The 27,158-nt window shown below is 36.9% G+C and overlaps 3 protein-coding genes and 1 long non-coding RNA gene across 8 annotated transcripts; 2 read left to right on the top strand and 2 right to left on the bottom strand.

Moving 5' to 3' along the window:
* Positions 1 to 1,676: 1,676 nt before the first annotated feature.
* Positions 1,677 to 19,348, top strand: SPK1 (guanyl-nucleotide exchange factor). 2 transcript variants are annotated; one of them, XM_021946563.2, is made up of 30 exons: positions 1,677 to 2,113; positions 2,370 to 2,532; positions 3,194 to 3,321; positions 3,478 to 3,581; positions 3,692 to 3,747; positions 3,883 to 3,980; positions 4,097 to 4,228; positions 5,272 to 5,583; positions 5,823 to 6,104; positions 6,679 to 6,846; positions 6,934 to 7,125; positions 7,296 to 7,339; positions 7,747 to 7,816; positions 8,213 to 8,374; positions 8,750 to 8,857; positions 9,044 to 9,081; positions 9,591 to 9,735; positions 10,917 to 11,043; positions 11,861 to 12,054; positions 12,625 to 12,755; positions 13,243 to 13,318; positions 13,621 to 13,731; positions 14,712 to 14,894; positions 15,430 to 15,573; positions 15,792 to 15,965; positions 16,111 to 16,458; positions 16,529 to 16,861; positions 17,047 to 17,232; positions 17,798 to 18,772; positions 18,890 to 19,348. In XM_021946563.2, exons 1-30 carry the CDS (start codon positions 2,054 to 2,056, stop codon positions 19,142 to 19,144), a joined length of 5,499 nt encoding a protein of 1,832 aa, XP_021802255.1. In that variant the 5' UTR covers positions 1,677 to 2,053; the 3' UTR covers positions 19,145 to 19,348. The 2 variants fall into 2 exon arrangements, with proteins under 2 accessions (XP_021802255.1, XP_021802256.1); XM_021946564.2 differs by having other exon boundaries at positions 1,678 to 2,113; positions 3,194 to 3,300.
* Positions 19,349 to 19,574: 226 nt separating this feature from the next.
* LOC148295178 (uncharacterized) lies at positions 19,575 to 21,454 on the bottom strand. The gene is made up of 3 exons (XR_015835124.1): positions 21,286 to 21,454; positions 21,091 to 21,179; positions 19,575 to 21,013 (listed from the first exon to the last, which is right to left on the bottom strand). It is a non-coding gene; the product is annotated as an uncharacterized LOC148295178 (long non-coding RNA).
* A 253-nt stretch (positions 21,455 to 21,707) lies between these two features.
* LOC110746348 (uncharacterized protein At4g26485-like) lies at positions 21,708 to 26,020 on the top strand. 4 transcript variants are annotated; one of them, XR_015835508.1, is made up of 5 exons: positions 21,709 to 22,523; positions 22,970 to 23,180; positions 23,370 to 23,732; positions 24,749 to 24,956; positions 25,666 to 26,020. XR_015835508.1 is itself a non-coding variant. In XM_088252784.1 (4 exons), the coding sequence occupies exons 1-4, from the start codon at positions 22,370 to 22,372 to the stop codon at positions 25,667 to 25,669; spliced, it is 732 nt and encodes a 243-aa protein (XP_088108910.1). In that variant the 5' UTR covers positions 21,708 to 22,369; the 3' UTR covers positions 25,670 to 26,020. The 4 variants fall into 4 exon arrangements, 2 of the variants coding, with proteins under 2 accessions (XP_088108910.1, XP_088108909.1); XR_015835507.1 differs by having other exon boundaries at positions 24,749 to 25,222; positions 25,666 to 26,019; XM_088252784.1 differs by lacking the exon at positions 24,749 to 24,956 and having other exon boundaries at positions 21,708 to 22,523.
* Positions 26,021 to 26,265: 245 nt separating this feature from the next.
* Positions 26,266 to 26,668, bottom strand: LOC110746354 (uncharacterized). Its single transcript, XM_021946572.2, has 2 exons — positions 26,443 to 26,668; positions 26,266 to 26,366 (listed from the first exon to the last, which is right to left on the bottom strand). Exons 1-2 carry the CDS (start codon positions 26,666 to 26,668, stop codon positions 26,266 to 26,268), a joined length of 327 nt encoding a protein of 108 aa, XP_021802264.2.
* Between the last annotated feature and the right edge of the window lie 490 nt (positions 26,669 to 27,158).

The following is a 27,158-nucleotide window of genomic DNA, read 5'->3' as shown; positions in this document are numbered from 1 at the left end:
CCGGTGCATACATAAGGTAAATTTAGCTCACCCATTTTAAAATCCTAGTCCGTACTTAGTGTCTGGTGAATCATTTAAAGGGTAATGAAAACTGCCCTAAGAGTGGCTTAACTCTAATTATTAGTCTTTTTGAAAGTAAATTGATAATGTGACATTGTCCCTGTTTTCTTTTTGGAAACTATTCCACTTGTGTTGTTGGTGCAAGAACCTTTTCATCAATTAGTATAAAAAAGCTTAACAGTAAAAGCCATGAGCATTTACAAAAGGGTCCAAAAACGGCACCAACTGCCAAGGGTGCAGGAAAAGGTTGCACTAGAATCCTAGATCTACATACATAGTAGCTGTAACTTATGTGTGAAGTTTTATTTGGTCAGAAGCTAGAAAAGTATGCATAAAAAAAGACAAGTGGAGAAAGCAAAATACCAATTGCTTTTCTTAGAAGCGAAACAATAGAAGGAAATGCTAGTCTGTTGTGCTTGTGTTATATCTTGACGTTGAGAGAATAAGTTGAGACATCGAGATAACTCTCCCTGAAGATAATGTGTACAAATATAGTAACTAACTGCTTGTGTAATAGTATCTTTCTTCTCAACAGTGAAAGATCTCCTACATTCAAGACTCAGATCATCGCTGATTTAAAAAACACCCAACTCATACGGAGTTTATAATTCAAATACTCAAGAGTGCTTCCCTACTCATGAAGTCGTGACTCGTGAGTTCAGTTTCCTCTCCTCTAATATATTTTGTATTTAAAAGACACTAACTTGTTGCAATAATTACATATTATGCTACATATGACCTACCCACTTGAATACCTCAAACCCATTTGCTTTTATCCTATGTTTTGTTGTTATCACTGAGACATTTGACCTACCCACATTGCTAAACTGTTAGTATGAACAATACATTCAAACAGAAGTTACCTAATCATTGGTTTAGTACATACCATACTAAATTATTGATAAGAAGTAAATTTAAACTTACTTTGATAAATTGCTAATTACATATTATTCTACTTTTACCCTACCTACTTCAAGGAGCTTTTCCACTAAAGATTATAAGTTAAGGATTGGTTAAGGCTTTCTAATCTCAGCCATTTATTAGATATGTTGGTGGACTTAATATGCAACACACATGCAATCAAATGGCCAAGATTAGAAATCCCTAACTAATCTTAACATAAAATACTTAATGGAGAGTCCTCAAAGAAACCTTGGTATGCCCTGATCTTAGATTGGGATAGCCTCCCCTCATCCTAAACTTTTCTATATTGTGATGTAGCTATTCACCTTAGGACTTCAAATCCATCTTTATTCTACGTGCTTATAAATATATGATCAAAACAACTAAACATATTACATTGTCAAACTGTTAGACAATGCATTTAAACAAAACTTACCTAATTAATTGTATGAAATGTTATTACATAACATAAGAAAGAATTTCCCGTATTTATATATCCATAATACTGGACTGAACAAGTGTTTTTTAAAAAATTTTAATCATAAAATGATGATACAACATTGTGTTAGCTGTAAAAGTTTAACATCATAATGTATTCAAGATTTATTTATTTAATAAAAACAACCAATAATTTCATTTTAAACAATAAAACTAAAGTAATAAACTATCCCACGGGCCAGACCCGAAGCATTGGGGTGCGATAAAACAGCCAAGACCCGCTTGGCATTTTTCTCTGGTGGGACTGTTCTTGACTTGAGTGCGAGCGTACAGTGTTCAAGCTCTGGCCTTTGCTCTCTCTCTCTCTCTCTCTCTCTCTCTCTCTCTTTCAGTCTTTCTTTCTTTCTTTCAAATTTTACTCATTTCAGGCATTTCTTTAAGTTTCTTTGCTTTAGCTTTTGGTTGCAGTTAAGATCTACCAAATACAGCACTACATTTCATCTTGTCCCACTACTGCTGTCTGTGTCTGCCATTTAAAAACCAAAAAGAAAATCACAAATTTGAAAGAAACCCGGTTTTGTTATCTCTGTGTCCTGTCCTTCTTCATCCTCTTTTTTCTTGTAGTCCAAAACTTTTGACCCATAGATCCGCCATGCTCAACCTGCGGCCTCGCCGCGATTCCACTCCGTACACGACCAAATGGCAAAACAAGGTAATGTGTCTTACTCTCTGGCTTTGTTTTTTCTTCCCTTTCTTTTTGGGCTGAAAGGGTCCAAGAATTCTACTTTAGAAATGCAATAAATTGTATATGATTTTGAGTATTTACTTCACTGGCAAAGCAAGGTAATGTGCTTGTACATTTCTCTGTCTTTGAATTTTTTGGGTTGGTTTCAAGCTTTTAAAGGGATTGAGCTTAATAATTAAAAATGGGTACTTATTTGATTATTTGGTCTGTTGGGTTTTTGTAGTTTGAGGAGAATTTGGAGCAGTGGCCGCATCTGAAGGAGCTGGTACAGTGCTACACAACAGACTGGGTGAAGGATGAGAACAAGTATGGTCACTACGAGAGTGTTGGACCGTCGTCATTTCAGAACCAGATTTATGAGGGTCCTGACACTGATATTGAGACTGGTATGTAACCCCTTCTTTCATTCTTGGAGCCTTTTGCTTACACGAGCATGCACATATGGGGGTGCATTTGGGTCTTTACATCAGAAGGATTTTAAGTGTTTAGATTAATCTCTGGAAACTTTCATAATTGGACACCACAGCCCCTTTTATGTTACACGTATGAAACCCATCTTATAAAAGGACACAATTGGTGTAAACGTGTCCATTACCAGTATCTGGTCGATACCTATTTTCCTGGAGTTTTTAATTAATGATAAAGATTTGATTTTTTGTTCTGTATTTGTTATTTTCTACACCTGGTTTCTAAAGACAATGTAAAGAGAAAACAATGGAATGCTTGTAACTTGGTTTTTTGGCATAACATATATAGTTTGTGAAAATTTTAAAGGTAGTTATAGATATGGGGAATACATGCTGTTGTGAGTTTGGCCCGCCTCTAATAGGTGACAGTCTAGTGCTGGTTAAAGTGGAAGACTGGTGTAATCCAAGTACTAAAATTGTTTATTTCAATAGGCACCTGTTAGATGCTAAGTTTTTGTGATGTACAAGTTAATTATGTGATAACAAGTCAGATTGCAGTAAGATTGAGTGACATTGCAGGACTGGGTTTTGCCATCGACTTCTTCATAGAGTTCTTGAAATATCTTGATCCTATTTGCAGAAATGCACCTTTCAAGTGCAAGGCGAACCAAGGTGGAAGATACTACTGATGATGATGTCCCAAGTACCTCGGGACGACAATTTATGGATGCTACTGTATCCGATTCGGTACACTCCAATGATCCAAAGGTTTTATTGGCTTGAGGATAGTTTTTATACATGCAGCAGAAGTTACTTTTATTCAGTACCTTTCTTTTTTAATCTCTAAAACATACTACAGTAGTTCAAATGACCCATCTGCTCCTGTTTAGTGCTCATTCTTTAAAGTTGATATTGTATATGCAGCATTTTGGTCAATCACCACTCCCTGCTTATGAACCAGCTTTTGATTGGGAAAATGAAAGGTCAATGATATTTGGCCAAAGGGTTCCCGAAACACCAATATCTCAGTATGGCAGATCTAAAATCTTGTTGTTAAGTAGAATTTCATCTCTGCCTCTTTGGGCTGTTCCCGGTGTTTATTAATTGTCTTTTTCTCTATTCATTTGGACTGTCACAGTGGATTGAAGATCTCAGTGAAAGTTCTGTCCCTATCGTTTCAAGCGGGATTAGCTGGTGAGTGTTATGCTCTTTGTACGGGTGCTATATCGTTGGTGCTCACTTCTTTGTAGTACTGCTTTTGTATCTTGGAGCTGTTTCAAGACTTCTGACTTTGTGCTCTCTCCATGTCCTCTCCTCCCTGTCATGTAGAACCATTTTACGGAACAATTTGCTTATACAATAGGGAGAGAAGAGAAAAACTGTCAGAGGACTTCTATTTTCGTCATGCACCAACCGAAAAGAAGGATGTAAGCTATAAGATCAATATAACTTTTCCCCCTCCAATTTCAATGGGTTTCCTTTACTTCGGCATATGTTATGACTAAAAACTTTTTTGTTGCCCCTGTCATCATTTTTGGTGAAGATTTCTTTTGAACCTCGTGGAATCTTCTATTTGGATGCTCCATCATCATCGGTTTGTCTGCTAATCCAGTTAGAGAAGCATGCTACAGAAGAAGGCGGGGTTACGCCTTCAGTTTATTCTCGTAAAGAACCAGTATGTCCAAGTATATATGTTACTTTTTTATTATTTATTCATTGTTTTCAACTTGTGATTATGATTTGAAATTTGTTATGCTAAAATTGGAGTTGTCTTTCAATGGAAGATCATATGAAATCCTAAGTTGCTTTAAAATGTTGATTTCTTTTCCAAGTAGAACAACCAGATAAAGCATCCATAGTTTTTCCTGATACTACCTCCTCTACTTAATGCTCCATTGTCAGTTTGTACACTATATATATTAAGTTAATAAACATAATAAAAAAAACATAAATTTGCATAACTGTCAATTTTTTCTATTTTTCAGATTTAGAATTGAAATTATTTTTAAATAGCAATATATTAGAAAAATGACTTAGTGTAATGTAGTACACATTCATAATGATTTCACCTTTCCTAGTGTATTTCTAATATTTTCACCTATATCCATTTGACTTGCTAAGATGTATCCTTTAATTTGTGCTTTGCACATGGACTTTCAAAATGACAAAACAGTAATTTATGGAATGAGAGATAGATTGTAATTGTTCTATAAAGTTAGAAGTGCCACAATTTGATGACAAGATAAAGGAATTTTGTTTTTTATGGTTTTACTATTGGAATGACATGAAATTAATACATGCATGAGGAGTAATTTGAATTATCTTGACGTCATTGTGAAGGGAAGAGGAAGGGAGAATAGATATCATGGAATAGATAGGATACATGATTGCAAACAATGTAATGGAGGGCATGCTCTCTTAAATGGTAAAAGAGCTTTCTTTAAAAATAAAATTGGTAAAAGAGTTTTTTAAGAAGTTTGTATCAACCTCGACTTGCATTGTGTGGTGAAAGAAATGACATTCTACACTACTCCCTTGTTCTTGAGAAATAGAGGTTGGCTCACAATTTTTTCTTTTTGGGTAGGCTAGGATGGTTTGAGCATGTGAGCATTTGTGTCTTTGTTTGTGCACATGATTATATATTAATATTATGCAACTTTCCAAACTGTTAATTTATATCTGCTTTTTATGAAGTCTGGGTTCACTCTACCTGAACAGGTACACTTGACCGAGAAAGAAAAGCAAAAACTGCAGGTGTGGTCTCAAATAATGCCTTACAGAGAGTCCTTCGCCTGGGCCGTTGTTTCATTATTTGATAACAGCATTGGTGCAGCTTCTGGTGGGTCTGCTTCACCAAGCAGTCCTCTTGCTGCTAGTATATCTGGTTCAAGCTCTCATGAGGGTGTGTTTGAGCCTAGTGCAAAGGTTACATTAGATGGGAAGCTAGGTTATTCAAGTCGAAGCTCTGTTGTTGTCGAAATATCAAATTTAAATAAAGTCAAAGAATGCTATACTGAGGACTCACTTCAGGTATGCACAAATCCTCTTGAATGAATATTTAACACCTCCATAATCTTTATTCATGGTGCTTGTGCGTGTTCACTTTATTGGCTTGAATTTTTTTGTCTGTATTTTGTTTTCCCCAAAAATTATGTAGGAGATACAGATTGTTTCCGAATAATTGTTCAGTATGTCTAAACTTAGAGTGCTATAGATTTTCAGATTATGACAGTGTGTGTTCTTTTGGGTGGTTGACCTGAAAATTTTAGGATCCCAAACGCAAGATCCACAAACCTGTGAAAGGTGTTTTGAGACTTGAAATCGAGAAGCACCAGAATGACCATGTTGACATGGAAAATATATCAGAAAGTGGTAGTGTGACCAATGATTCTATTGATGATCGCATAACCGATTCCACATTTGGGAAGCTCCCAAGTAATGGTTTGGATGGTCCTCAGGGTAGCAGCTCTAAGTGGAATTCTTTCGATGCCAAAGAAATATCTGGAAATGGATCAAATGCTCATGGAAATTCAGTTCCCGGTTCTGATGATGTAAGTATCATAGCATCGTACTGCTTTTTGTCTTCAAATTCAAGTGTTACTGTGGGTCATTGTTTCTGCGTATATGCTTTGAGAAAATGATATCCCTGCAGCGGGTCCTTCTTTCTGAATGTCTGCTAAGAGGCAGCTGTTTCTTAGGTTTTTATTTTTTTTATTTTTTAAGGTTTCTGGTTGTGTGTATAATTTGTTAGGGTCTGGGTTGTTTACTTGTGTTTGATAGTTTCATTCTATGGTTGTTTGTCTGATTAACGGCAGCTATAATATTTAAGTGAACCCTCAGTGACCTCTGGTTCACTTGATTTGTATTGTTGTTCCATTTCATTTGTAAAAACTGGTTTGTTCACTGTCTTACATCTTAATTATATATATAATGTATAATATTGTACATGGCACCACTAACTGGGTTGCTGGTTCTATCTGTCATTCATTTCTATCCTTCTGATATGCATGCAACATATCAGAAACGTCTATTGCAATAAATAGTATTTCCAATTTTAATTATGTTTTTAATGTTTTGTATTCATGCATGATATATACTAAAGTGACTGTTTTGATTAATTTCCAGTTTCAAGCTTTCGACTTCCGTACTACAACAAGAAATGAGCCTTTCTTGCAGCTTTTTCATTGTCTGTATGTGTATCCTATGACTGTTAGTTTAAGTCGGAAGAGGAATTTGTTCATAAGAGTTGAACTTCGGGAGGATGATAATGATATTCGTAGGCAGCCTTTAGAGGTAAATATGCCTATTATTATGTAAGAATTTCACTTTTCTGAATTCATTCCTTACTTGTTTGGTTTGTGGTGCAATTGATTTGACTAGGCAATGTATCCACGGGAGCCAAGTGCATCACTTCAGAAGTGGGCTCACACACAATTGACTGTTGGGGCAAGGGTGGCCTGCTACCATGATGAAATAAAGCTCTCTCTCCCTGCCACCTGGACACCAACACATCATCTTTTATTTACTTTTTTTCATGTTGATCTTCAAACAAAATTAGAAGCTCCAAAGCCGGTAAGTTCAGTTTTTGTTTCTCTGAAGGACTTGCTAATTTTCCCCAAGAATTTTCACTCCCCCCACCCCCAACAATAGTTTAGTTTCTTTTGTGGCTAGTTTTACCCTGCTGCTTCATTTTGATCATATCTACTCCCTTAAAATGACTATTACATTCGTTGACTTTGCAGATAGTAATTGGATACGCGGCACTTCCATTATCCACACATGCTCAGTATGTATATGCCTTCAAATCTGATCTTTCTTCCTCTTTTGTTCTTAAAACTGAATGAAACTCAAAAGTTTTGGGTTGCTTGTTTAATATACTGATCATGTATGAATGTATGTTATTCCTTTGAAACCAATCTTTCTTCATTCAATGAAATTGCTAAAATAGATCGAGCGTTAATACAACTTGTATCTAAGTGCGTGCCTCAGTTTGGTTACTGGTTTCAATATGAAAATACAATATCGTGATTAACTCTGTTGGGCTCGATTATGCGAATTAAACAAATTTTGCAAAGGTCTTCAAACATTGTGCTTTAGTTTATTACTTGCTACTTGTTTGATCTTCCCATGGCTTTTAGAGTCTTAATGTTATCAATGGTATCCCAAAGCAATAATGGTTGTTTTTCTTCTCAGGTTGCGCTCTGAAATTTCTTTGCCAATTATGAGGGAGCTGGTTCCACATTATCTCCAGGATATGGCCAGAGTATGTTTGGGTTGCTTTTTGAGTTTATGACTTGTTTATGTTTTATGATTTCATTCCTTTTTCATTTTTATTTGAATTGATTCTCTTTATATCATTTTTTAGTTTGAACCTCACTTTAATGGTTACCAGGGCAGAGGGATATATTATACATAACAATTGAATCTCAGTTTTTCCTCAACAAGTACATATTAATTTCATTAATTTTGAGTGCTCATTCCATTAATTTTATGTATGCCACATCGAGCATGTTAAACTACATCTTTTGTTTTGATAAGCCATTTTTGTCAGTCTCATATACACGAGCAGCATTCTACTCTTGTAGTTGGTAGGAAGCTTTTGTTTTCTTAAACTGATGATTCCATTGCCTGTTTATCTCCACTCCTTTCCCACAACCAGGAGAGGTTGGATTATTTGGAAGATGGAAAGAATATATTTCGATTGCGCTTAAGGCTTTGTTCGTCGTTATATCCTATCAATGAGCGCATAAGAGATTTTTTCCTTGAATACGATAGGCACACTCTTCGAACAAGTGCACCTTGGGGTTCTGAACTTCTGGAGGTATTCTTCCTTTTAATTCTTTATTTTACATCCACTTTTCCTGTTTTCTTGTATTATTGTGGCACAAAATTCCATTATCTCATTTATAACAAAAGTTGTGAAATACAGGTATGTATATGCTATTAGAATTTTTTATTTTGAATAAGGTGATATTAGGGTACATATCTTTCACTTTAAATCTCAATATACACATAACGTTGCTAATTGGATTATTGGTTAATATGTGTCTGGCATGTTGATCGTGCAATTACTTGTAAGCAGTGTAATTAGTATAGAGGGGTTTTGTTTTCTGTCTTTTCCTTGCATATTGATATTGTAGTGTTTAGCGTATGCCGAGCGAGAAGTGATTCGAGTGTCTGAAAATTTTGCATGCAGGCTATTAACAGTTTGAAGAATGTTGATTCCATTGCTTTGCTTCAGTTTCTTCATCCAATTTTGAATATGCTTCTCCATCTAATAGGCAATGGTGGAGAAACCCTCCAGGTTCTTTTAAAATTTCTAGTACTGATTTTTAACATTAATTGTTGTTCTTGCTCCATTTGTTGTCTTTATTTCCTGAATTGGTAATTCAATAACTCCTTTGGTAACAATATAGATTCATCCTTCTACTGACTGGGTTCTGGGTTGTGTAATGCCATCTTAATTTCTGATTTTACTGCTGTTTTTCAGGTTGCAGCATTCAGAGCCATGGTTAATATCGTGACCCGGTGTGTGGTTTAGTTTTGATTAATGATTTTACATTCTTCAGAATTGTAATTTATCATGGCTTCAGAAGTGTTTTTTAAAGAAAAAAAACTTATAGTTTGTGTTTCTTCCATAACTAAATTTTAGTAGTACGCAATTGTACTTTTTAGGCATGCATATAGTTTGCAATACGGTGGTGAAAGCTAAACTTTTATGGAAGATGATTTATTTATTTACGTTTTTGCTTCTGGAAAAAATCCTTTAGGCTATGGTTTATTTAGTGTGGATGTGGGTTTATGGTTTTTCTTTATGCATAAAACAAGACAAAATTCATTAAATTAGAGAATGGGTTTGGGTTTAGGGTAATATCATACAACACGATACAAAATGCTTAAATATGATACACATTGGTCCTCTGCTCTACTCGTAATCACTGGTCGTTTGCTGTAAAGTTGTACTCTGCACCAGCCTTTGCTCTTCTTGCATTGTTTAAAACGCTTCTGGTTTCACACGTATGGAACGTCTTCTGTAGGGTACAGCAGGAGTCGGTTGATGATGCTGAAAGAAATCACTTCCTAGTTAACTATGTTGATTATGCGTTTGATGACTTTGGAGGTCGTCAACCACCAGTTTATCCTGGTCTGTCAACTGTTTGGGGAAGCTTGGCCCGTAGTAAGGTACGCCTGTCGGGATGGAGATTTTCATATGCCAATTGCTATTACCATGTGCTTTCTTGATCATCACTATTGGTTTTCTTCTTCCTCCTGACAAAATGAGATATGCTGTTTCCTTCTCTCATACAGTATACTCAACTGAAAGAAGACTTGTTCCCTGCCAATTGGGGTTTGATAAATTCTCCATGTTAATGTTTTTTTTTTGAATAGAAACTTTTCTGATAATCAAGAGGACAAGCTATCCTCGATTATACAACAAATAAAAACACTGCTCAATTAAAAGCAGGAAACAAGAAACAAGAAATATTCAGCTAAAGCTACCCCCCCGAAGATAGGTTAGAGATAAAAACACATCTTAAGTAAACTTATCTTAAGACAGCACTCATATCTCTCAAGATAATAGAAAAATGGTAATCCTTAAAATGCCCAGTGACAGATGCCCAAAGAGAAGCCCAAACTTCTCCATGTTATTGTGTTACCCAATTGGATTGGTTTCTGTCATGCCAGAGTCCTAAGCTACTCCTTCTAGTTTGGTTGTGAGGCTGTATTTCTCTTATAGCATCATCTTTAATCTAATGGGTTTCCATGGCTCATTTTTCTATTACTATTATAAAAGAATGGGGAGATAATTGCTTAACTTTTATATGTATAGCTCAGGGTTGTCCGAGATCGTAATTGCTTAACTTTTATATGTATAGCCCGGGGTAGTCCAAGATCACTTCATGTCTAATCTACTTAGCAAAATTAATTTTTTCTCCTTTTAAGTTATGGTCTGTTTGGTATTTTAAGTTTTGGTTTTCATTTTTAATTAAAGATGAAGGAAAATGAGAGGATGTTGAGAAGAGAGATGATAGATGTGAGGAAAGGAGGAAAATACGTATGTCAAATGCTTGTTAAAACAAAAACTAAAAACTAACAGTTTTAAAGTTTTTTCTTTCCTTTTAATTTTGTGCATTCTCCCTCATATCTCTCCCATCTCTTATATATCAACTCCCTCCCTCTTCTTTCCATTGTACTTTGTTTGAAGACTTCATACCCATCTAGTGGAGAATCCTGATTTCATGAATTATGCTTGTGTCGATTTGTAATGTTTGCATCCTTTGATTCTGATGTTCATGATTCTTATCATCATTATTTTGTTCCAACAGTCCAACTGTTTTAAACTTTATTATTTCATTGTGCAGGCTAAAGGATACCGTGTTGGACCTGTGTATGATGACGTTTTGGCAATGGCTTGGTTTTTCCTTGAGCTAATTGTCAAGTCAATGGCATTGGAGAAGATGCGTCTTTTCTATCATAATCTTCCATTAGGTAGATTTCAATGCAAGGAAATTATTCGTAACAAATCATCTGATTGCTATTTTAACTTTATATTTTTTGAGTGTTAAACAGCGTCTATTCTTCCTCTCATACAGCTATGACCCTTCTGCACACAAACACGAAAAAGAAGCTGCAAACAATAGCTTTCTAGTAACCAAACAAAGAAATAATAGTAGTAACATGTTGTAGAAATCAAATTTTTAACAGTTATACTTCTGTCTAGCAAGTTGTATACATATTAGCAATGTCATTGAAAATAGATGGCAGATAAACCAATGAAGAGAAAGTACTCAGGCAGGCAAGTGGTGTGTTTGGTGGACTCAGAATCTATTAGCTAGTAAATTTCAGTGAGAATGTGTAGAACGTCAGTAATCATGTATAAAGTTGAACCATGGTGAAAATATCTCTTCAGCCTACAAGCTTCTGTCTCTCACAAGTGGTCACAAACATTGTTTCTATGTTCTTAGAACTTCAATTTATTAAAATATCTAATAGCCATACATAAGTGAAATGGTTCAGTGATCATTCCAACAGCTATAATATAGTTTTTTTTTGTTTTTTTTAACAATTGCCCAGAAAAGATTGTTTTCCTATCCTACCTTATTGGACTATTTACAGTTTCTACTTCATACCTGTTCCATACTGTTCTGGTCTTATATAGTGTCTACATTTCTATGGAATATTCTTGCATCTCTTAAATTTGGATTTCTATTTGTGCCTAGGTTTCTAATTCCCCTGTTATTATGATAAGTATTTGCAGACAATTTTCTTCAGGTTCTTATTATTTATTTTTCTTTTTGCATTGCAGGTGAAGATATTCCGCCTATGCAATTGAAAGAAGGTGTATTCAGATGTATAATGCAGTTGTATGATTGCCTACTAACAGAAGTGCATGAACGTTGTAAGAAAGGATTAAGCTTGGCAAAGCGTTTAAACAGCAGTTTGGCTTTCTTTTGTTATGATCTCTTGTCCATCATCGAACCTCGCCAAGTTTTTGAATTGGTATGCTGTCTGCTTATCTGTCTTGTTTATATATATTTATGAAACAAGAGGTATTAATTAAAAAAAGGAAACACAAAAACATAGAAAACTGCAACCACTAGCTTTAACCTAAAAAAGATACAAAAAAACCATGGAGTAGCCAACAATTATAGAAAAAGACAACCCTATGAATTCTTAAGCCTTCTGCTCAACTTCTGTTATTCAGTTTGTAGAGCTGAGCTATGCTCCCGTCCTAGAGGTGCACATGTTGCGCCTTAGTACTTTTAATGTTTTATTCAAATTTTGAATCAAATCTTTCTATTCCTTTCTTTGTGTGTGTGGGTGTGGGTGTATGTTTATATATTTCTTTTGAGCAAAGGGGGTCCAGAAAGAATATATGTACAGTGAAAGAACAACATCATGAAATTTTGATTGAACAAGAAAGTACTGCTCTAGATGCATGCATGATATTAATGATAAAAATGAGATTGAAAGGGCCAATGTAAGCGCTAGGTTTATCCATTTGTTTCAGCTTTCTGGTTGCCATTTTGTAGTTTCCATTCACTTTATGGTGTCTTCCATGTGCTGCAGGTGTCCTTGTACTTGGACAAGTTTTCTGGGGTATGTCAATTGGTTCTGCATGATTGCAAGCTCACATTTTTGCAAATTATATGTGATCATGACCTTTTTGTGGAAATGCCTGGGAGAGACCCTTCTGATAGGTAACTTACTAATTAACTGTCTCACTTATGGTTACCTCACCTTCTTACTTTTACCATGGCACTACTGATGAACTTTTGGAAAAGAAAAGTATGTCTTCTGTGGTATTTTACCCTCCCCTTCCTCCTCCTCTCTCTCTCCTTCCCCCCTCCCTCCCCCTCATTTACCAAATTCATGACTTTCCTCACTATTTATATTAAATGCAATCTTTGCAAGCTATGCACATTACACTGAGCTCATCACACATGGGTAGGTTTGTTGCCTTCAATAAAATGAACCCTCTCTTTTGGAGGTTTATTTCTAATAAGAAAAGAAAGATTCATTTGATCTCCGTGATTATTTATTTGCATGCTAATAGTTGTGAGTAAGATGGATGTTATCATTTTTTTTTCTTTCAAGATTTTGTTTACTTTTATTGCATAGACCTCATCTGTATAAGAAGCTTTTGAGTGTTAGCGTGTCTTGATGAAGTGAATGCTCATGTCATAGGAACTACCTTTCGTCTGTTCTAATACAAGAGCTATTTCTTACTTGGGATCATGATGATTTATCTCTGCGGGCAAAGGTGAGTTTATAGGGATAATTGTGCATTTATTTATTTATTTAGTGTTTTTTTTCCAAGAAACAAAAAGCTTGGAGTTCATAATCTGCCCTGACATTTTTTATTTTGTTCTACTTATGTTGGTGGATACATTTTTATACTCATCCATCCTTAATTTGCACCTTCCTTTACCAGGAGGCATGAACACATATACAAGATTTTGATACGATATATATAAATTTGCCAAGTCTTGAAAATTTATTGTTGATTAGATGTGCACCATATGTTATGCTTCTGTTCTAACCCTTTCATGTGTCTGCATGTAGGCGGCTAGAATTTTAGTAGTCCTTTTGTGCAAGCATGAGTTTGATGCTCGATACCAAAAGCCCGAAGATAAACTTTATATTGCGCAGCTATATTTTCCACTTATCGGACAGGTGCATAGTGTTATTTTCATAATGCAAAGTATAAAAGTTTTTTCTTTTCATTTTGCTTCTCCTTTTCATTGTTTAACCCTGCTAGTGGGAATCTTATTTTTGCGTTAACCACTTAAATTATCATGAAGTAAAGATGCTTTTCAACATTATAGTACAAGTTTATCATATACTCAATGTAGCTGTACCATCTTTTGAAGTTTACCATCTTTTGAAGTTTATCATATACTCACCCGTTCTTTGAAATGTCTCAATATACCACCTATACTTTCAATAAGCGTCTCACGTTAGCTATTTCGTCAGATTTAAGAGAAGTTCCATTAGCTGATGTGGCCCCCACTTCTTTTCAATCTCTTAACAAGGGAGAGGAAGGGTTAGTTAGGTTGAGAAAAGGGGGAATTTGGGAGAAGAAGGTTAGGTTGAGGGAATTTCAGATTTGAGAATTTGGAGGTTTAGATTTGGGAGAAAATGGGGAATTTGATTTGGGGATTTCAGATTTGGGAGAAGAAGGATGGTTTGAATGTTGTGGGGATCTCCCAAATCTGAAATCCCCAAATCAAATTCCCCTTTTCTCCCAAATGCCTCCTTTTCTCCAAAATCTGAACCTCCAGATTCCCAAATCTGAAATTCCCTCAACCTAACCTTCTTCTCCCAAATTTCCCCTTTTCTCAACCTGACTAACCCTTCCTCTCCCTTGTTAAGAGATTGGAAATAAGTGGGGGCCACATCAGCTAATGGAACTTATCTCAAATCTGACGGAGTAGCTAACGTGAGACACTTACTGAAAGTATAGGTGGTATATTGAGACATTTCAAAGAACATGTGGTAATCTGAGACTATTTTGAAAGCACAGGGGGCATATCCATAAATAAGCCTATTATGAAAGTTTGTGGTCCTCCAAAATATAGAATGATGCACGTATCAGTTCATGATCAATGTCATAAACTAAGAAATCCTAACTAGTGGTGTTGTGCTCTATGCAGATTCTAGATGAAATGCCTGTGTTTTACAACCTCAATGCTGTTGAAAAGCGTGAAGTTTTAGTCGCTATTTTGCAAATTGTCCGGAACCTTGATGATGCATCACTTGTCAAGGCGTGGCAGCAAAGCATTGCTAGAACTAGATTATTTTTCAAACTCATGGAGGAATGCCTTGTTCTATTTGAGGTTGCCTTTTATTAATTACTCCTCTAGGTTATTTGTTACCTTAGTGATTATCTATGACCTTTTATTCATATTGTTAACATACTTTGCTTTTGTTCCCATTTTGAGGGTGTTCATGTCCTCATTCTTTTCTGAAAGTGATAATGTGGTCTCATGTGGCACTTACATTTTAGTTCTTGTTTAGTTGGTAAAAATCTAAGTTAACGTCAGAAAACTCACTGAGCTATGTTTAAGCATCAAATTTCTAGACTGTTTTGGATGTAAATGGACTTTCGAACGAATGGTGCGTATTAATTGTTCTAGTTGTTTAGTTCTTTGAGGATTTAGCTCATATTATTTTTCATTCTGTGACTCATTCTTGAAATCATTCACTTTTCCGTGTTTCTTCCTCAGTGAACGGAGTTAAACTCTTTTAGGTCTTCTCATAGTCCAGATGTATTTCTGAGATTATGAAATGTACAAGTTGCTTAATTGAACACAACATACTCCAACTTCAAATGTTTCCCATAACACTAGTTGTATTCAATGTGTTTCACAGCACAGAAAACCTGCTGATGGCATGCTTATGGGATCTAGTTCTCGCAGTCCTGTTGGTGATGGCCCTGCTTCCCCCAAGTATTCTGACAGACTCTCTCCTGCGATCAACAACTATCTGTCTGAGGCATCTAGACAAGAAGTCAGAGTGAGTTAATTTTCTGATCTTAGTTCCTTAAGAAACCAACGAGGCCCATGTTTTTTTTATTCACTGCTTATAAGGAGTTCAATCTTGTGCACAGTGGATAAAATCTTGCTTCCATTAGTAGTTTCATGTCTCGTCTTGGAGTAAATCATTCAGTTTTGTTACATAGAAGTCAATATCTTCAAACGTGTCCTCAAGAATCTTGAATCTCTTTAATGCAGCCTCAGGGTACACCTGAAAATGGGTATTCGTGGCAGAGAGTAAATTCTCAGTTAAGCTCCCCTAGCCAGCCATATTCCTTAAGGGAAGCTCTGGCTCAGGCACAATCCTCTAGAATTGGAGCTTCTGCACAAGCACTAAGAGAATCTTTGCATCCAATTTTGAGACAAAAATTGGTAAGGCTCCTGTAACTATTCCATGTTTGTTGATTGCAGCATGATCCCCATTTACCTTCTGCAGTATATAAATCTGATCTTGCTTTTTAAACTTGTCCATCATTTCTTTTATACTATTAGGTGGTTAATAGCTTTCACCTTTCAGGAGCTCTGGGAAGAAAACTTGAGTGCTTCTGTCAGTCTTCAGGTTTTGGAAATAACTGAGAAGTTTTCCACAATGGCAGCATCCCATAGCATCGCCACTGACTATGGAAAATTTGATTGCGTCACAGCTATATTCATGAGCTTCTTCTCTCGAAATCAACCATTGTCTTTCTGGAGATCACTGCTTCCTGTCTTCAACAGTGTCTTCAATCTTCATGGTGCAAATTTGATGGCAAGGGAAAATGACCGTTTTTTAAAGCAAGTCACTTTCCATCTTCTTCGACTTGCTGTGTTTCGAAATGATAATATCAGAAAAAGGGCTGTTATGGGGCTCCAGATGCTTATAAGGGTAGGCTCCTTCTGACACGTGCTCCAGTTCATTTTCAACTAAAAAATAATTCCCCTTCTTTTTTTCGCAGAGTTCTTTCTACTACTTTATGCAGACAGCAAGGTTGAGGGTCATGCTGATCATCACATTGTCAGAGTTGATGTCTGATGTACAAGTGACTCAGATGAAGTCTGATGGAACACTAGAAGAGAGTGGTGAAGCCAGGCGTCTTCGGCAATCACTGGAGGAAGTGGCAGATGCCTCTAAGAGCCCGAGTCTTTTGAGAGAGTGTGGACTTCCTGAGAGTGCTCTGTTAGACATTCCAGAAAGAATGACAGAAAATAGATGGTCCTGGTCAGAAGTGAAGTATCTCTCCGACAGTCTTCTTCTTGCTCTTGATGCCAGCTTGGAACACGCACTCCTGGTAAGTTTGACAATGCCTGCATAACTTTGTTTGTTATAGGATATTTTGTGTAACATTAAATGATCTTGACTCTTTTGGGATAGAATTATACATATTTACCAGACTGGTTGGATCTTTATCCTTTGTAGCTGTTCATTTGGAAGTTCATTGTTAGATTTTAATACTGGCTGCAATTTGGTTTGCAGGGCTCTTTGATGACTATGGACAGATATGCAGCTGCAGAAAGCTTCTATAGACTGGCTATGGCATTTGCCCCTGTCCCAGATCTTCACATAATGTGGTTACTGCATTTATGTGATGCACATCAGGAAATGCAGTCTTGGGCAGAAGCTGCCCAGTGTGCTGTTGCTGTGGCTGGTATTGTAATGCAGGTAACAATGTTATGGTTTTTCACAATGCAAACCTGCATGAAGCATTTGTCTGTTCTCAAAATTCATGAGCTTTGAAGTGTCTCAGATGTTAGCACAGTCCTATTTGTGTTGTGACTGACCTTGCAAACTTCCAAACTCTACATGTGTCTTTGTTGGTTGTGAGTTGGACTAAGCAATCTAATTTTCTTTCTCTCCCCTCTCCATTTTGACATATTTTCTTGGTTTCTGTTACCTTCTTTTACATACTTTGTTCTTAAGTTGTAGTTCAAAAGATTGTCAAGGACTAAATGTGTTTAGGCTCTGACATTAGTAATTGCTAGATATTGGTTATTCTGAGTTAGGAGGAGCTGATGTAAAATTGAAATTACTTTCCGTGTATAGCTTGATGCATAATTATACCAGTCTTTTCTCTCTCTGCAGTATTTGAGATCTGGTTTCCTATTAGTTTTGTAAGATTTTTGTGGATTACTCTGCATAGTAGAGAATTAAAAAGATGGCTCCATAACTTTAAAACAGTTGCTCACTAGTTTACTTTCAGCTAATAGTATATTTTTATTCTTTATAGGCCCTTGTGGCAAGAAATGATGGTGTTTGGAGCAAAGATCACATAACTGCTCTACGTAAAATTTGTCCAATGGTCAGCAATGAGATCAGCTCTGAGACTTCTGCAGCTGAGGTAGAAGGATATGGGGCATCAAAACTTACTGTTGACTCTGCAGTGAAGTACCTACAACTCGCAAATAAGCTATTTTCTCAAGCTGAACTCTTTCATTTCTGTGCAAGCATTCTGGAACTCGTTATCCCAGTTTACAAAAGCAGGAGGGCATATGGACAGCTGAGTAAATGTCACACGATGCTTACTAATATCTATGAATCAATACTTGAGCAGGAATCAAGTCCAATTCCATTCACTGATGCAACCTACTACAGGGTTGGGTTTTACAGTGACCGATTTGGAAAGTTGGATAGAAAGGAATATGTATACAGGGAGGCCCGTGATGTAAGGCTAGGTGACATAATGGAGAAACTTAGTCATATATACGAGTCTAGGATGGATGGCAATCACACGTTACACATTATTCCAGATTCCAGGCAGGTAAAGGCAGATGATTTGCAGCCTGGTGTCTGCTACCTGCAGATAACTGCTGTTGATCCAGTCATGGAAGATGAAGATTTGGGAAGCAGAAGGGAGAGAATCTTTTCTCTTTCCACTGGTAGTGTTCGTGCACGAGTCTTTGATCGTTTCTTGTTTGATACCCCATTTACGAAAAATGGAAAGACTCAAGGTGGATTGGAAGACCAGTGGAAGAGGCGAACTGTTCTTCAGACTGAAGGTTCATTCCCAGCTCTTGTGAATAGGCTTTTAGTTACCAAATCGGAATCGCTTGAGTTCTCCCCAGTAGAAAATGCCATTGGGATGATTGAAACTCGGACAGCTGCCTTACGAAATGAACTTGAAGAGCCTCGCAGTTCCGAAGGGGATCAACTCCCACGTCTCCAGAGCCTACAGAGAATTCTTCAAGGCAGTGTTGCAGTTCAGGTTGAAGTTTGCTCTCAAACTCCGTTCTTCTGAAGCAAGTGTCTCAGTTGCTTTCTTCGTCATTCAAATTGTCTCTCTATATATAACTGATCAGATTTCTCTACTTTCTATTTGCAGGTTAACAGCGGGGTACTGAGTGTGTGCACTGCATTCCTGTCTGGTGAGCCTGCAACAAGGTTGCGGTCGCAGGAACTGCAGCAACTCATTGCCGCGCTCCTTGAATTTATGGCGGTATGCAAGCGTGCCATCCGTGTACACTTCAGATTGATTGGTGAGGAAGATCAGGAGTTCCACACACAGCTTGTGAATGGATTTCAATCTCTAACTGCCGAGTTGTCTCATTACATCCCTGCCATTCTGTCAGAGCTGTGACGTTGTAGAATTACTCTAGTGTTATTGTTTTGTTTCGTCTTTTCGTTTTTACTTTTTAGGTTTTTCTCCCTGTGCCGTTGCTGCAATGTGTCAATATCTTTCACGCTCATGGTTTTGTTCATATATCTGGCCTATGTCTCAGCAGCAAAGCATGAATCTCAACATTGTTTCATCTAACAGTTTTAATGAATGTTTTTTTTTAAAGTTTCTTTTTAAGCTCGTGTAGCTTTTATTTTTATAAATTTAGCTCCGGTTTACATCAAGTTGACATCCCCACTCAATTACATTTGGAAAGAAAAACATTGAAGAACTACACTCTTACCTTAGGAGTTCCAATTAAAAATTTCCTCTTGAAGTTTTGAAGGGTTTCAACTAAAGGGTTCCTCCATAAATACTAGAGCCATCTCTTCTTTGACCCAAAAAAAAAAAAAAAACTAAGCAAATCAATCGACAATTCTAGATAGCACTAAAATGTCTGTTGATTTAATGTTGATTTAATTATTTATTTTAAAAAGAGTAAAAGTCGTATTAGAATTTCCAAAAAGAACATCCCAATGTACAGCAAACAAAAATGGACAGGCCCAGGAGAGTGTTGAACAGAGAGATATAAAGTGTCAGCTTGTCGATGTGGGATTAGATAAGAGCAAATTCAGGACCAAGCGTCTGATTCTGAGGCAGGCTAACTTCTCCACTTCACAACCATCTTTTACTACAGAATTAAAGATTATGATTTTAATATGTTACTTTGCTTTGTGTATTTTGTTTTTTAATTTTTCTTTGCACAGATTGATGTCTTCAAAAGGGGGATGAAGTCACAATAACTGAGCATGACTAATTTTCGAGCAACCAAGGAGGGCCAAATTAAAGTGAACTTTAGTGGACTACATGAAAACATAAACAGACTGGGAAAGAAAACAAGGAAATAAATGCTCATGAACAACTTGAAGGAATTAGAGGACAGAGGATGCACAATATTGCATGGGGTGGATGTGAACATCATCTCCTTCATAATATGCGTTTTGATCGTATAATCTATGATTTTCCTCACTCTGGATACTTGAATGGTTCCTCTTCTTCTGAAAGCAGCGTTTCGCAAAATTTGTAGGTTCAAACTAAACCACGTTTGCAACATTTAAAAAAAAGAAGAAGAAGTACAATGATGAATTGGATTGAAACAAAACCATGTATTTTCAGGTCACATCAAAATTTGGTAAAGGCATACTTCAAGAGTGCTCGAGAAATGCTGACCTGAACAGGAGAAGTTCATGTGACACACGAGACAGCTTTTCCTTTCAGTGAATGGAACATAGTGAAGTTGGTACAAGAGGTTGGGCTATGTTTAGTCAATAAAGAGATTTTCTCAGTATGGGATTATCCAGGTTATCAGAATAAGAGAGGCGCTGGGATATGTGACCAAACTTTTCCTGTTGGAAAGTGCAGCACCTTCAAATTTTCCAAGCAGTTTTACCCTTCTACTGCTTCCAGTTTCCTCTTTCCAAGCAGTGTTATAGGTTAGAGATTTAAAATGTCATGTTTATTGCCTACTTAAAATCCTTTTCCTGTTGCCACATAAGTGTATTTGGCTCATCATACGTACATACTGAGGACTAGCTGCCTCAGGTGTTTGAGGACTGATATATGTCAACTATATTTAACACAGTGTGATTTGGCAGGTAATGTGCCCTACATGCCTATGCACTGGAATGGCGATGGCAAGCGAACATGACCCTCGGATCGATCCTTTTGATTAGAAGAAGTGCATTGACGTCAATAGTTGCCCCCTTTACCACTTTAAACCTCTTTGACATACATATATCCACCCCTGAGTTGTGACATAACCAAGGGAAGGGACTCCTGTATATATACTAACTGTTCAAGAATATGAAACTATAAGTAGTCAATTAGAGAATTTGGTAATGGAACTGAGAATGAGAGAATTTGGTCACCTGGGCCGGGATATAGACATGTACCGCGTAGTTCCCTTCCACGTGAGGAAAGTTCCTAAGCTGAGCGCTTGCTGAGAAGTCCATAAATCCTTCGCAGTCAAAACATCAAACACTTAGTCCACAACACGATCAAAAATTCAAAACCATACCAAAACAAGGCAAAAATATAGAAAATTGATTGCAATTAGTAGTTACCAACGGAATTGGGGCTGTTGAGCAGTGACAGAGGAAGTGGGGGCAGAGGAGAGCTCGATTCTTCGGAGCTGTTGAGCTCTGGTTGTGGCGGTGGATATATATATAGTTTTATTTGAGCTCTGGATGTATATATATATATATATATTTTATTTAAAGGGTATGGCCGCACGGCTATACGCTTTAAATATATTTTTTAATTTAACGAGTATAGCTGCTGGCTAAACTCATTAAATATATATTTTTTATTTAAATAGTATAGCCGTACGGCAATACTCTTTAAATATATTTCTTTTATTTAAAAGGGTATAGCCGATCGGCTATACGTTTTAAATATATATATATATATATATATTTTTATTTAAAGAGTATAGCCGATCGGCTGTACGCCTTAAATATATTTGTTTCTTCTCTCCTATCGAACCCGGAACCCCAGCCAACTCTCGCTCTCTCTTTGCTTTCCCATCGAACCCAGAACCGCAGCCAACCCTTCTCAAGACACCCAAAAACTTCTCTTTCCCCTTGACCACCCACAAGACCCCCTCCTCCTGCTCCCACCCCCTCAGAACCTAGAGCCCAACCCACCCGCAACCCCAACCCCCCCACCACAAAAGACGCAAAGTGTTCGAAATTTTTTTTTCTTTTCAAATTTTGAATTTGCAGAGAGAGAGAGAGGATCTAGTGTGAATGTGAATGAAGTATATCATATATACATCTTTGACATATTTTACTTTGTATTTTATACTACAGCTACAAGTATACAGGCAGGTCATCTAACAGTTTTAATGAATATTGTTTTAAGTTCTTTTGCCTTTTGCCTTTTCTTCTTTTATTTATTTTCGGGCCTTGACCTCATGTTCCGATCGAGTTTTCTATTTTTATTGGGTTTTTCCTCAAGTTGAATCTTTTTGACATCCCCACTCAATTGCATTGGGAAAGAAAAAACATTTAAGAACTACAATCTTGCTTTAGGAGTTGCAATTAAGAATTTTCTTGAAGTTCATACTGTTTGAAGTCCCAAAGAGAAAAATAATAGTAAGTCGAGGAATTCTGAGAAAGTTGAAGAAGAAGAGAGAACCAAATCACAATGGAAGTGTTTAGCTTTGAGAGAAAGATTAAGCATTACAGCAGCTATCAGAAGATACTCTTAGTGGGAGAAGGAGACTTCTCTTTTGCTGTTTGCTTAGCCAGAGCTTTTGGATTGGCTATCAACATGGTTGCGACTTCTCTCGACTCCAGAGGTAACTTTTGAATCACCATTGAGTTGTGTCAACGTCCAAGTACGTCCACTTTTACTCATTATTTATGCCCAATTCCTTGGTTTTCAAGCAACCCCGTTTGAAATTTGAATAAAAACAACCAACTGGTTTTGTATTTGGTCCTAAAGTTTACATTTTGGTAATGACCCAAAGGAAATAATAGATAGAGGGGACCAAAGATGTTGTCTTTCAAATAGAAAAGCCTAGAAGGTTCCTGATTGAAATAGTTTGCATGCTGATTGTAGAGTCTTTGATGGTGAAAAGATAGATAGAGGGTTTCTGAATTCTGATTGAAATCCTTTGCATCTTAATTGTAGGGTCATTAATGGTTAAGTAATAGATAAAGGGGCCCAAAGATGCAATCTTTTATTTTATAAAAAAAAAAAATTAGAGGGTTCCTTATTGAATCCTTTGCGTGCTAATTGTAGAGTCTTTGATGCTGAAGTATTCAGAAGCTATGAGCAATGTGAAGGAATTAGAGGCCAAGGGATGCATAATATTGCATGAGGTGGATGTCCACAGCATGAGCCGGCACCCTTTGTTGATTAGTGTACGCTTTGATCGCATAATCTATAATTTTCCTCACGCCGGTTACTTGCATGGTCCCTTTTCTTCTGAACACAACAGGTTCCAAATTTGGTAAGTTAAAACAAAACCATATATGCATCCCCTTTAAAGATCATGGTATATGCTCTATGGTATTTTGCGTTCATAATGCGTTCCTTATTGAAGAACTGAAGCCATGTAGTTTTGAGCTTAACCAGAACACTAGCAAAAAAAATGTAAACAGGGGATTTTGAATTCTAAATGAAATTCATGCATTTTCAGGTTTCATCAGGATTTGATCAGGGGATTCCTCCAGAATGCACGTGAAATGCTGACCGCAATAGGAGAAATTCATGTGACACACAAGACAAAATTTCCTTTCAGTGAATGGAAAATAGTGGAGTTAGCACAAAAGGTTGGGTTATATCTGGTTCATGAAGAACAGTTCTCACTATGGGATTATCCAGGTTATGAAAATAAGAGAGGAGCTGGGACGTGTGATCAAACTTTTCCTGTTGGAATGTGTAGCACCTTCAAATTTGCTAAACTGTTGTGCCATTCTACCACTTCTGGTTTCCACCTTGGCATTACTACTTCGGGTCCATGGTCTGGATATTCTGGAATTAATGGTCCTCACATGCAACGGTAAGCCCCTGCATATGAACTTTGTTTTCTTTGATTTAAATTTTTTGTGATTTTTAATACTACAATGAGCAAGAAAGTGACTTGCGTGAGCCTAAATATTTTTCAGGGCCAATACACCGAATGAGAATGAGCTTATGTTTCTGTTAGAATTTAGGAGGTGTAATGTGTGTTGCTATGACACCATTGTTGGTTTATGTGGTGAAGGGGTTTAGGACAATAGACAATAGTTGAAACAAAGTGATTTTATTACATTGGAGGAGAATAGTACATAGCTTGGTGTAGGCTAATTGGCCTCCTTTATAGCTTATTAGCCACTACACTTGATTTAGATTAGTTTGGGCTATTTGGCCCTTCACTTAGATTGGTGAGCTTATTGGCTCTCAACATAGCTTTGTTTGGGTAGCTCTTGGCTCCATTAGTTTGGGAGTTGGCTTGTTTACTACCACATAGATTGGGAGTTGGTGAATGACTCCACCTTGCTTTATTGCATTGCAAGCCTATTTATAGGCATTCTTTGCCGACATCACCAAGTCCACCGATTTGGTTTTTTTCCTCCAGCCACAAGTGTATGGCTTTTACTAGAAACTTCTATATTTTACAATATTTATTTTTGTGGATATTGTTTAGCCATCATGCGCCACCGCCATAGTCTAGCAACATGAGTGTTCTTGAGTTTTCTAGAATTGTGTAGTTACATCTACACAAATATGCATTGCTTTTTCAACAGTTTCATTGAATCACTTACCAAGTTACCATAGCACATGACTGTACCCCTTTTTTTACAGTGATGTTACAAGTACATTTGAATATAGCAAGGCTTATAGTTCAAGGGGCACAGAACTTTTCTCCTGTGCTTGCTTAACTTGTTGAAAGAAAATAAAAAATTTCCAAGTGCTCCAATTTCCCAGCCTCATGTGACTCCAGCCATATGGAAAACCTTAAACTTCCACCTTTATATCTTCAACATTACTTAGTTGAGTGCTCCAAAATATCTTACTCTTGTTTTTTTCTTGCAGGCCATTTTGCATATAAAGTGATATCTACTGCTGGTGAGGAATTGTATCAACAAATATCTTTTTTGTTTGATAGGCATGGGGTTTTTCATTCAAGCATGAGTCCCCTTGTTTCCATGCCTAAAATTTTTCCTGTTGGAAAGTGCACCTTCAAATTTTCCAAGCAGTTGTACCGTTCTACTGCTTCCAGTTTCCTCCTTCGAGTGCAGAGGTATTTAGATCAACATTGACATGCTTTGTTTACTCAAACTCGGAGTGTTCATTTTCCAAGCAGTAGTGCATGGTTGATGCTCTAGGCCACGTCATGCTTTGTTTTAGTGTATTTGAAGTTTGTGGTGAAAGAAATGAAGATTAAGCATCACAGCAGCTTTCAGAAGATACTCTTAGTGGGATAAGGAGACTTCTCTTTTGCACTTTGCTTAGCCAGACAATTTGGCTCTGCTAGGAACATTGTTGCAACTTCTCTTGACTCCAGAGGTATTTTGATAGACATTGAGATGTCTCAACATACATTACCATTGTTTGCATGTCAACTACTTTGTTTGGACTATCTGAATATAGCTAAATCTAAGGTGCATCTTCAACTAGAAATTAGGCCTATCAAGTTTTATATTCGCTATGAAATGTGCCAACGTTCATGGAAGTTCCGGAATGAATTGCACACACTTTCAGTTTCATATGTTTGGTTTTAACTTTTAAACCATTCCATGTAATATGTAAGCGCAGTATTCAATTGAGTAATATGAAATCAATTCAGTAATAGAGATTTAAAATGTCATGTTTATTGCGTATTTAAAATCCTTTTCCTGTCGCCACATAAGTGTATTTGGCTCATCATACATACATATCGACGACTAGCTGCTTCAGGTGTTTGAGGACTGATATAAGTCAACTATATTTAACAGTGTGTGATTTGGCAGGTAATGTGCCCTACATGCCTTTGCACTGGAATGGCGATGGCAAGCGAACATGACCCTCGGATCAATCCCTTGATTAGAAGAAGTGCATTGCCGTCAATAGTTGCCCCCTTTACCACTTTAAACCTCTTTGCCAAACATATATCCTCCCCTGAATTGTGACATAACCAAGGGAAGGGACTTCTGTATATATTCGCGCATACTGAATCAATTGGTTCCCGATAATGATGGACTTTAAGCCTCTGTTTTTCCGTCTTATGAGGGCCTGGATCCTGCCATGAACAACATCCAATTTTGTGAATTCTTTTTATCCGAGTTATGAGTAAAATTGATGCAAAATCACTTGCTCCAATTAACCAATGCTAACCTTGTAAAATTCAGGAAGATTGTGAAGCTTATACACCTCATTGACAGCTTGAATCTGCTTTGTTATCTAAAATGATTGGAGTTGAAAAATCTCACATATATAGCTAAAAAACAAGCAAGCAAGATATTAATGTTTCAAAATCCCATGTTTTTGGCTAACTAGTTACAAGATTTTACATCTAAATAAAAAACTCAAAGCAACAAGACTAGTAAGTTGTATAAAGAGAAAGCTTGCAATCATACCTCAGCTAACCCGGCAGCAATAACTTCTATTGACACAAAGGTCCGGGTGTGATCATTGTTAACAAAAACCTCCCACTTGCTTCCAATACCAATACCTGGTTTACCGCAAATCAGCATTATGTTCAATAAAAGAAGTAAAATTCATGCACGCAATAGAATTATGTAAGTAACCATACCGCCTCTGAATCTGAAGCTTCTGCCGAAGCATTGTGACCAGGGAGTCAACCTGGTGCACTCGGATTGGTACAGTTGTTCCCAGACTTATATGGAACTCTCTACCCAACGCAACCCGTTCAAGCTTGTGCTCATCCTTGCGCAAAAACTTGAGAGGGACGTCAATGTCAACAGCATGGAGACGGGGCACCAGAGAAGCTAGCTTGTTAAAAAATAAGGCCATCTCTTTCCCTGGTGCTGGTGGTATATAAACTGCAAGTATACAATTAATCAAGGGTCTAAAGCCTCTAAAGGCTCTAAGCTCTCAAAGTCATGGCATTTGCTAATGAAACTATATGTAGTCAATTAGAGAATTTGGTTACCTGGGCTGGGATAGACATGTTCCGCGTAGTTCCCTTCCAAGTGAGGAAAGTTCCTAACTCTGCTGGGTTGAGCGCTTAGTCGACAACACAATCGAAAATTCCAAACCATAACAAAACAAGGAGAAAATTGCGAGCGTATCGCCGCGCGGCTGTACTCTTTAAATATATTTTGAATATTTAAAGAGTATAGTCAGACGGCTATACTGTTTAACTATATATTTTTATTTAACGAGTATCGCCGCGGTGCTATAGTCATTAAATATATATATATATATTTAAAGGATCTAGCCGAGCGTCTATACTATATAAATATTTTTTTATTTAACGAGTATCGCCGCATGGCTATACATA

The sequence above is a fragment of the Prunus avium genome, chromosome 4 (assembly GCF_965620075.1).
Source record: "Prunus avium chromosome 4, drPruAviu1.hap1.1, whole genome shotgun sequence".
Taxonomy (NCBI): Eukaryota; Viridiplantae; Streptophyta; class Magnoliopsida; order Rosales; family Rosaceae; genus Prunus; species Prunus avium.
Note: the sequence above shows the minus strand (reverse complement) of the source record. Positions and strands in the feature narration are given on the sequence as shown.